The 9,942-nt window shown below is 51.3% G+C and overlaps 1 protein-coding gene across 2 annotated transcripts in view; it reads left to right on the plus strand.

The window, feature by feature from the left end:
- RUNX3 (RUNX family transcription factor 3) overlaps positions 1-9,010 on the plus strand; it is a 45,619-nt gene extending 36,609 nt beyond the window's left edge. Inside the window, exons 5-6 of one of the 2 annotated variants that reach the window (XR_011166593.1) lie at positions 4,867-7,659; positions 7,844-9,010. Coding sequence is in view for 1 of the 2 variants with exons in the window: in XM_069079053.1 (XP_068935154.1) it covers positions 4,867-5,390 (524 nt within the window). In the remaining variant the exon portion in view is untranslated. Of the gene's footprint in view, positions 1-4,866 lie in introns of both variants that reach the window. The other variant, XM_069079053.1, reaches the window with a different exon arrangement.
- The last annotated feature ends 932 nt before the right edge of the window (positions 9,011-9,942 follow it).

Raw genomic sequence — 9,942 nt, forward strand, 5'->3', positions numbered from 1 at the left:
CCTGTGTTCTAAGAGCCTTCCCAGCTCTGTCATCCTGTGTTCTAAGGCCCCTCCCAGCTCTGACATTCTGTGTTCTAAGAGCTCTCCAAGCTCTGACATTCTGTGTTCTAAGAGCCCTCCCAGCTCTGACATCCTGTGTCTAGGTGTCCTCCTAGCTCTGACATTCTGTGTTCTAGGTGTCCTCCCAGCTCTGTTCTAAGGTATGCAGTATTCTTGAAGATGTGAACTGTCATTTGTGTCTTTGTCTCTCCAGGCTGGTTCAGTGAGTGATATATTTATCAAATGCTTGCTGATTGACCGATTGACCACCTCCACATCTCCCCTTTCCTTTGTACCCTTGTCCCTCTTGGGGCTGCCAGTAGGGGTCAATAGCCCATCCGGAAGGCTTTGTTGTCTTGGCTGTCTGTTGATTTAGAATATCCATTTCTTGGGCAAAACCACTGCCCCTAAAACAGCCCTCGTGACAGCAAGGCTGTGAGGGGAGGAAGCAGGTTGACTGTAAGCTTGTCCCCGCAGCCTTGGTGACAATGAGCCTGGCTCAGCCAGACTAGGGGTCCCATAGAGGGCCCCATGGCAGCCACTTTCAACTAGGGCTGCTTCTGGGGGAAGCCCAGAGAGCAAAGGGGCAAGCTACACACTACTCCTAGGTCCCTGTGTGTGATTGGAAGCAGGTGGTTCACCTAAGCCCCTTGGGGCTGGGGGTTGGCTTAGGATGCTTCAGTGTCCTAGTCTGACCTGTCAAGTGGAGGGAAACCAGGGAGAGAAAGAGAAAGCTGGTGGCATCTTGGAGGAATGTTAGCTTTGGGAGCTGGGTGAGGTGAGAGCTGGAGATGACGCCATGGGGAGAGGAAGATAGGGCCTGTGGAATCCAGGAAAGCGTCTAGGGAGATGGGTCTTCACTGGCCCACAGAGAAGGGATCAGTCTTGTTTATCTTGGCCCCAGAGGGCAGAACACCAGACCCAAGACATCAATGGAATATCAGGAAAAATGAGCTGTCCCAAAATGCCATGGGCCACCAAGGGAGGAGCTAGGTTCCACATCCTCAGGGTGACCGCTTGGGAGGATTTCAGAACAAGGATGTTTATTCAGGACAGAGAAACCTCAGAGGTCTCTCCACGAGTGCTGACCATGCCCATCCCCATGCCTGTGAGGACTCCCAAGGAAACCTTCATTTGAGTGTCACACTCCCCATAACGAGACCTCCAGCAACAGCTTCCTATGTGAAGTGTGGGCAGAGAGACTGGAGAGCTGTGCCCCGCCCCTGCAGCTAGCAGGGAGCCAACCACAGCCCCCCTCCCCTGAACCGTGCCCCCATCACATGCCACCTTCTTTTGCTTCTTCTCCTTCCCCAGCACCAGCCAGGCACAGGGCCCAGTCAGGGAAGGTTTGGAGAGTGACATAGCCACTCTCACCTTCAGCAGCCTCAGCCAAGAATGCCCAGAGTCCACTTAGGCAGACTGCAGGTCCTCAGCTAGGAAGGTGATTAGGGCATAAAATGGAAGCCCTGGGAAAGATCTTAAATGTAGGGTATTAGAGCTGGGAGGGCCCTTAGAAGAAAGAATGTGAAGAGTTAGAGGGGCCTTTGAACAGAGATCGGTAAAGACTCGGTGGGCAGGGTTTATTAAGCAGAGGTCCATAAACTTGTTTTTTATTTGAACCTGACTGGTCCCTTTGTAATCCTATGGATTTTATTTTATGCATTTAAAATCATCTTTCTGAGAAGGGGTCCATCTGTAGATTTCACTAAACAACCACAGGGGTCCATAATATAGAAAAAGGTTCTGAACTCCTTCCTTCAGTACTGAAGTAGTCAGTACTGAAGGAGACCTGAGAACAAAACATGTCAGAGCTGGGAGGGGCCTTAGAACAGAGAATGTCAGAGCTGGGAGGGCCCTTAGAACACAGAGTGTCAGAGCTGGAAGGGCCCTTAGAACACAGGGTGTCAGAGCTGGGAGGGCCCTTAGAACAGAGAATGTCAGAGCTGGGAGGGCCCTTAGAACACAGAGTGTCAGAGCTGGAAGGGCCCTTAGAACACAGGGTGTCAGAGCTGGGAGGGCCCTTAGAACACAGGGTGTCAGAGCTGGGAGGGCCCTTAGAACACAGGGTGTCAGAACTGGGAGGGCCCTTAGAACATAAGATGTCAGAGCTGGGAGGGCCCTTAAGATATAGTTTCTAGGTCAGTGTTCCACCTGTAGCACAACCTTTTGCCTGACACAGAGAACGGGGGAGGCATTGCCCCCATTTGTAACCAAGTGCCTTGAACAAAGTCCTGAAGGTCCTAAGTGCCAGTTCTGGGTTTCAGCAGCTTCTCTCATTATAGATTTAGTGAGTTGCTCACACCATGTGAGGTGGGAATTGAACCCAGTGCTCAGTCTCCTCTCTCCTGCTGGGGCCCCATGGCCCTTCCTCTTCCTCTACCACCCCCAGCCTTGCTCTGCTTCCCCTGCATGAGCAGGCTGGGGGGACATCACTCTCTTTTCTCCCCTTGGCCTCCCACATTCCCACCTCTTGCTGGCCTTCCTCTTCTGGGGTTTCCTTCTTCATCTATTAATAGCGGGGAGCCCCCGGCCCAGCTTCTGTTTATCTGCCGACCACCAGGCAGGCCCAGGCGTCGGGGGGGCCTCTCCTCCTGGAGGAAGTTACAGACCTGGGCTTGTACGGGGTGGGAGCAACCAGGTCTGCTCCAGGAGGGGGGCAGAGCCCCAGTGGTCCAGGCACCTCAGCCTTCCTCCAGTCCCGCTCAGTTGGGGGATGGGGCCCCGGGCACCGCCCACCACAGAGAAATTCTTAGCTCAATGGGCTCATTCAGTTAGTGCGGCAGCCAGGGCAATTTTGAGAAGAAAATAAACATTTCCTTCCACTATTTTCATTGGCCACCAGACAGCGGCAATACGCATCTCAGGTTTCCAGGGGCCGCCCCTTGGCCTAGTCTTGGGAAGGGCGTGTGGGCGACGTTGCAGGAGCTAGCACTGCTCTGATGTTTGGGGGGGGGGACGGGGAGGGCTCTGGGCCCACACTCTTTTGGCCGTTGATGGGCCTTATGATGTTTCGTTAACTCCTATGCCAGTAAAAGGCAGAGAGAGGGAAGCAGTTTCATGTCGAGGCAAAAAACCAGCCCCCAGAAGTCAGGAAGCTGGGTCTCGATCACAGTTCTGCTCTTAACTCACCATGTAATATCAGGCAAGTCACTTGCCCTCTTTGGCTTTGACTATCTGTAAAATGGGAGCATTGTGCTAAATGGTCTCTTAAGGGCCTTGGGTTCAAATCCCATCTCTGACACCCATCAGCCATGTAACTTTGGGCAAGTCACTCAGTATCTTCAGAAGGGGGACATGAGAGACCGACCTCACCAATAGCTAGCATTCCTGTAGCCCCCACTATGTGCCAGGCACTGGGCTAAATGCTTTACAAGTGTTATTCCATTTATTTCTTACAACAGCCCTAGGAGAGCAAAACTGAGGCATACAGAGGTTAGGTGACTTTCCTAAAGTCACACAGCTAGTACCCGAAGCAGGATTTGAACTCAGGTTTCTGATGTCCAAAGACAGCTCCCTGGCCACCGCTGCCTCTACAGGCAGTAGAAATGGCAGCTATTGGTATAGCCTGTGGTCTGGTCCAGCTCTGATATTGTATTCGAAGTCTAGGATAAGAGAATTCAGAGCATGGTGGACCTTCCTAGTCCCTTCAAGTCTGATACCCCCATTTAACAGGAGAGAAAACTGAGGCCCAGAGTGGCTAAGTGCCCTTTCCCAGGACCATGCATTGAATTAGTAGCAGAACTGGGGCTCAAACTCAGGTCTTCTCATTCTCCATCTATCGCTCTTTCCACCAAAATGACCTGGAGCCAGTCACTTCCCAAATGACTAGAACATGAAATGCTCTAGGTGCTCAGCAGTAAATCAGTAAGCATGTATTAAGCATCTGCTGGGTACCCAGCCTGTATTAGGCACCACACAGAAAACAGTTAAGAACAAAACTAGCCCTACCTCCAGGCTTCTATTCTCTGAGGAGGAAAAGGAAGGGAACATGGGGGGTAGGGGATAATAAGCATTTACCCAGCACCTACTGTGTACCAGACCCTAGGCTAAGCACATTTTACAAGTATTAGCTCATTTTATCATCACAACAAGCCGATGTTAGCCTCCTCCTGTGTCCTAGCATTCTGTGAATCAGTTTTCCTCCATCTAACAGGCTGGAGGAAACCCTGAGAGCAGGGACTGTGGAACAGCCTAGAGATGGGAAAGTTTTATATTCTTAAGGTCCCTCTGAGCACTAATATTATGCATCCCTGGCTTTTCCCAGCTCTGACACCCTGTGTTCTAAGGGCCCTCCCAGCTCTGACATTCTGTGTTCTAAGGCCCCTCCCAACTCTGACATCCTGTGTTCTAAGGGCCCTCCCAGCTCTGACATTCTGTGTTCTAAAGCCCCTCCCAACTCTGACATCCTGTGTTCTAAGGCCCCTCCCAGCTCTGACATTCTCTGTTCTAAGGGCCCTCCCAGCCCTGACATCCTGTGTTCTAAGGCCCCTCCCAGCTCTTTTTATGTTCTAATGGCCTTCCCAGCTCTGACATTCTGTGTTCTAATGCCCCTCCCAGCCCTGACATCCTGTGTTCTACGGGCCCTCCCAGCTCTGACATTATGTTCTAAGGCCCCTCCCAGCTCTGACATCCTGTGTTCTAATGGCCTTCCCAGCTCTGACATTATGTTCTAAGGCCCCTCCCAGCCCTGACATCCTGTGTTCTAAGGGCCCTCCCAACTCTGACATTCCACAATTTCTAAGGCCTCTTACTCTTCTCTCACCCCCGCCAAGACCACCCTAATAGACCCTTCTCTGTTTTACTGATGCATTCTCTTTCCTTTAACAGGCACATCTGACCTAAGTCCATTCTCCGATCCTCGGCAGTTTGACCGCTCTTTCTCCAGCCTGCCGGGCCTCCCAGAGCCCAGGTTTTCTGACCCCAGAATGCATTACCCGGGGGCCATGTCAGCAGCCTTCTCTTACACAGCCAACCCCTCCCCCACTGGCATTGGAGGCATTAGCATGACCAGCATGCCCACAGCCACTCGATTCCACCACACATACCTCCCCCCTCCCTACCCAGGTTCCACCCAGAACCAGAGTGGGCCCTTCCAGACCAACCCCTCCCCTTACCACTTGTACTATGGCACCTCCTCGGGCTCCTACCAGTTCTCCATGGTGGCCGGTGGGGAGCGTTCCCCCACCCGCATGCTCTCCTCCTGCACCAGCACTGGGCCCGGGAACAACCTCATGAACCCCAGCCTGGCCAACCAGAGCGATGGTGTGGAAGCTGACGGCAGCCACAGCAACTCCCCAACTGCCATGACCACCCCGGGAAGAATGGACGAGTCTGTATGGAGGCCATACTGATGGGCGCCATGGAGGATAGGCCAGAGGCAGCTTCCCTGGAACCATCATGTCCCAGTCCTGACTCCAGGGTTCCGTGGAGTGTCCCTGGCCTGAGGCTCCAGGCAGGGCTTGGACAGCCTCAGTGGAAGGGCCCCTCCTCCCCAGAGAGAGGGAGACCTAAGACCCAGGGCAGGGAGGAGACTGAGCTGTCCACACGTCAAACCAGCGGCTGGGTGGGGAGGGGGGGAGTTTCAGTTGCTGACTGCTGTGTACATAGGACCCAAGTTCCAAGAGACAACCAAAGCATCCTAAATGGGAAGCCTGTGGAGGACCTGGGCTTGGCATTCGAGGCGCTGTGTGACCTCAGGCCAAGTCTTTCCCCGATATGAGCTTCCTTTTTGTCCTCTGTAAAGTGAAAGAGCTGGACCCAGCAACCTCCAGGGTCCCCCCCCAGCTCCATATCTTATGTTCTAGGGTTCCCTTCAAACACCAGTGTTATAGGGTGCCTTCATGCTTTAACATTCTGTGTTCCGCCATTCCTTCCAATTCTAACGTTCCATGTTCTAAGGCCCCTTCCTTCTCTGATCAGTGTTCTAAGGCCTCTTCTATCATTCTATGTATATTCTGTGATTCATTTCAGACTGGATCCCCAAAGAGAAGGCAAACTTTCCCCTTCCCTCCAGCCCAACAGACTTGGGCTTTGTTGTACCCAGTTCCCTTTTCCAAGGCCTGCATTCTATCCACCAAAGAGTATTTGACTCCTTAAGACAAGGAGTGTACCCCTTCCTTGAGTGGTGGCCCAAGGGAGCACCATCAGTTACCAGGAAAGCCATCCACCCTCTTAGCTTTGGGCTCTGCTCCTGGCCAGTGTCCCCTCACATTTGGAGAGCCAAAGGATGCCCCCCAACACCCTCCCACACCTGCTCTTTCTGGACCCCGTCTCTCTTTCACAGCCTGGAATGGGACCTGTAGGTGACAGTATCAGGTCAAGGACACAACAGGACTGGCTTTAGGGCGATCCAGTTCCTAGTGGTATTAAGCCCAGGGCTTCCTCCCATGGAACAGAGAGTCAAGCAGGCAATTGTTGGGAAGGCCTCCAAGTAAAGGCCACTCACAGGTCCCTTGGCTGGGTACTGCCTTTACCAAAAGTACCACCTGCAGGCACTGCTCTAGCTCTTGGTAGGCCCTGGACTCCCACCGCTCCCAGACCATCCATTCCTCTGAGCATCTTATCAACCCAAGGAGAATGCCTTCCAAGAGGCCTTGGGGGTGAAGGAGGCTAACGCCGGCCAGACCGTAAGGTTGGAGGCAGAGAGTTGGCCTGGACTAACCACACCCACTTACCTTCCTTGTTTGGCTGTTTCTGTTGGAGGAAGAGGAAGCTAGGTGAAGTTTTCCTTGCAAGACAGCTCTACGTTTAAGGTGGGTGGAGAGGGGTGGGAAGCAAAAGGATACAGGTCTTTCACCCCAACATCGAGTGTGACAGTGGTCAGGGAGGCCCAGAGATCCCTAAACTGGAGACCAGAAAGCTCGCCTTGACTGGAGCACATGGAATGGGGGATTGGTTCAGTCACCCTCCCTGTCTCTTGTCTTCCATTTCTTCCTTGGAATGATGAGAGAGGTTGGATTGCACGACCCCTAAGTTTCTTTTTCCACCTTAATTCCATTATTTTATATTATATCTAAGGCCCTGACAGTCTGACATCTTTACCAACTCTCATATTCTGTGTTCTAATGTGCCTGCCCCCCCCCCCATCCCCAGCATTTCCATTCTGTTCTAAGCATTCTCTTGGAAGGGCCCTTCCAGCTGCAACGTGCACTGTCACTCTGTGAGAAGTTCCCAGCTAGCTCTGATACTCTTCTAAGGTCCCTTGTGGTTGTGATATGTTGTGTTCTCAGGCCCCTCCCAGCTCTGACATCCTCCTCTGTTCTCAGGCCCCTCCCAGCTCTGACCTTCTGTGTTCTAAGGACCTTCCCAGTTCTCAGGGCCCTCCCAACTCTTGATGTTCTCTCCGAGTTTCCTCTGGCTCAGTTCTCTGTTTCCTACCTACAGTGCAGTCAGCACCAGGTTCTTTTGTTATAGAAAATGACTGTTAAGTGAAAAAGATTTGGGAAGCAAGAAGCTTCTCATACAGGACCTATCCATTGCCTCCAGTGTGATGTAAACAGATAAGAAAGCACGTATTACTTTGAACTGTTTATTGGGATGTGGAATTTCTAACAGGAAGAAAGAAAAGATCCTTTGTTGTATTGGGGCTGCCATCCCCTCTGCTACCAAGCTCATGGCCTTGTGGCCACCTAAATTCTCCCCTATTTACCTTCTTGCTCTGTTCATTGGAGAAGAAGGCATAGTCACCACCTTCTCAATGACCCTATTTTCTTCAAACATGCTAACCCTTGTCCTTTGGGAAATGTCTAAAACCCATTGTCCCAGGGGCCACCCCCACCTTGTGTGGCCACAAGCTTCCTGCCAGACCAGCTATGAGGACACCAGCAGAAGTAGATGTTTCCCACTAGGCTGTGACTTTTCCCTCATCTCAGCACCGTGCTCCCATCAGCGGAGGCAGGGCCTCAGACCCGGATCTACACCTAAAAAGGAAGTAGAACAGCCCCCCCACCCATATACAGCAGCAGGAAAAGGGAGGAAGGGTCCAACATGCTGCCAATAGCAGGAGACTAGTGGCCAGGTTTCTCCACCTGCCCAGGCAAAGGATGCCTACCATTCCCATGCCCAGATATCAACACTGCCCCTGTATCTCTTGAAAACTTTCGCCCTCATCCCCCATCTCTCTTGTTGGGTGGTGAAAATAGGCTTTGCACTGTAATTCTGGAGTATTTTTAATGCTTGTATGGTAAACCTGGGTCTGCCTTCTGTACTATTTAATGGTAAAATCCAATTTTGTTGTACTTGTTATAATAATATAATTCTGAGAGACATTGAAACAACCTGTCCTAAAACTCTGTGTGTGTTAGTATGTGTCTGTACCACCCCTGGCCCTTTGGGCAAAGCCAAGATGATGGTGCATGATGAGAGGTTGGATTGCAGTTTGTGTAATAGAGTTGAATGGAGTGGTCACTTAGGGTTACTAAGAAAGAAGCCAGTTAACCAATAAAAACCCGGAGTCCGTAGCCTCTGGCCCTCCTGATCTGCTCTGTATGGGAAAGGGGCCATGAGATTGGCCTTCCTCCGGGCAGCGACTGGTGCAGGGTGAGATGCCTCTGCTTCGCACCTGATTCCCCCCCCATCCCCACCCCATACTGCTCCTCTGGCCCACTTTGTGTTTACCATGGAACTTCTCACCTTACACGAATAAACAAGTGGTCACAGCTCTCCCTGCTGTTCCTTCCGAGCAGCTACTGGCTGCCGTTCAGGGTCTGGAGGCCCAGCTGTTGGAGCCAGGGGTAAACAGCCCCTGATTCACTGTCAATCATAGAACCCAAGAGAAGAGTGGAGAAAACCAGGAACTCCCAAAAGCAATTAGATGTGCTCTCAAGGATGCTGTTGTTAGGGCTGGCTTCTGGTTAACATTGTTTGTCCCCATACTTTTAAAATGAGCTCTCCAGGGACCCATAGGGATCAGACTCTATCAAAACTCAGTGACCACAGAAGTCCAATTTATTATGCACCCCTAAATTGTATGTCTTCCCTTCCCCATTCTTCTAAACTCTTCTAATCACGTTCTTCCCTCTTGTTCCCTTCTTTTTTCCCTGTCTCCCCAGGCTGGGGCCGGGAAGAGGTGGAGGGCAGAAACTCCAGGGTTCACTGATGTCTACCATTAGTTCAGGGTGGGAATCGATGCAGAACAAAGGTTTTAAAAAAGGGGAGAGCATTTAATCGAAGGTTCCAGTTTCCTTATGGCTATGGGCTGCTTCAGAAGTATGGACGCCTTCAGAAAGCAGTGGGCTAGTGGGAGAGAGGTATGCACACACTGATGGATAGAGAAGGGGCTAGGCTTAACCATCGCTGGGGGAGAGGGGCCTTGCTGCTCCCACCAAACATTCAGCAAAGGTACTTGGTATCAGTTGATCTCAGAAAAGGTCTCCATACCTCCTCATCCCAACGCGGGCGTTCAGGGTAATTGTTCTCTTCCCTGGGGCCAGTTAAGAACCATGGAGCCATTGGAGCTTAGTCTCCCTTCCATGTGGAAAGGACTTGGACAAATTAATTGACTCTTTTTACTAAAGATAACTGCAGATTTGCATTTCCATGATCACCATGAGTCTTTTGTTCATGGCTTCAAATCTCACCTCTGCCACTCAGGGTGTCATTGGGAGATCTTGGGTGAGTCACTTCTCCCCACTTGACTTTTCAAAAATAACCAGTATTATCATCCCTATTTGACAGATCAGGAAATGGACTCAAAGAAATTAAGGGACTAACTCAAGGTCACATAGCTATTAAGGTCAAATGGATGATACCTGTCACAGCCAGAGGTCAAACTCAGATCAAGTGATTCAAAAGTACAATGTTCTTTCCACTATATGGCATGATTACTTAAGGCCCCTCCAAGCTATGACATCCTGTGTTCTAAGGGCCTTCCCAGCTCTGACATCCTGTGTTCTAAGGGCCTTC

Source organism: Petaurus breviceps, unplaced genomic scaffold (genome assembly GCF_028583685.1).
Source record: "Petaurus breviceps papuanus isolate PSGF00001 unplaced genomic scaffold, PetGlider_PUasm1.0 91041, whole genome shotgun sequence".
Classification (NCBI taxonomy): domain Eukaryota; kingdom Metazoa; phylum Chordata; class Mammalia; order Diprotodontia; family Petauridae; genus Petaurus; species Petaurus breviceps.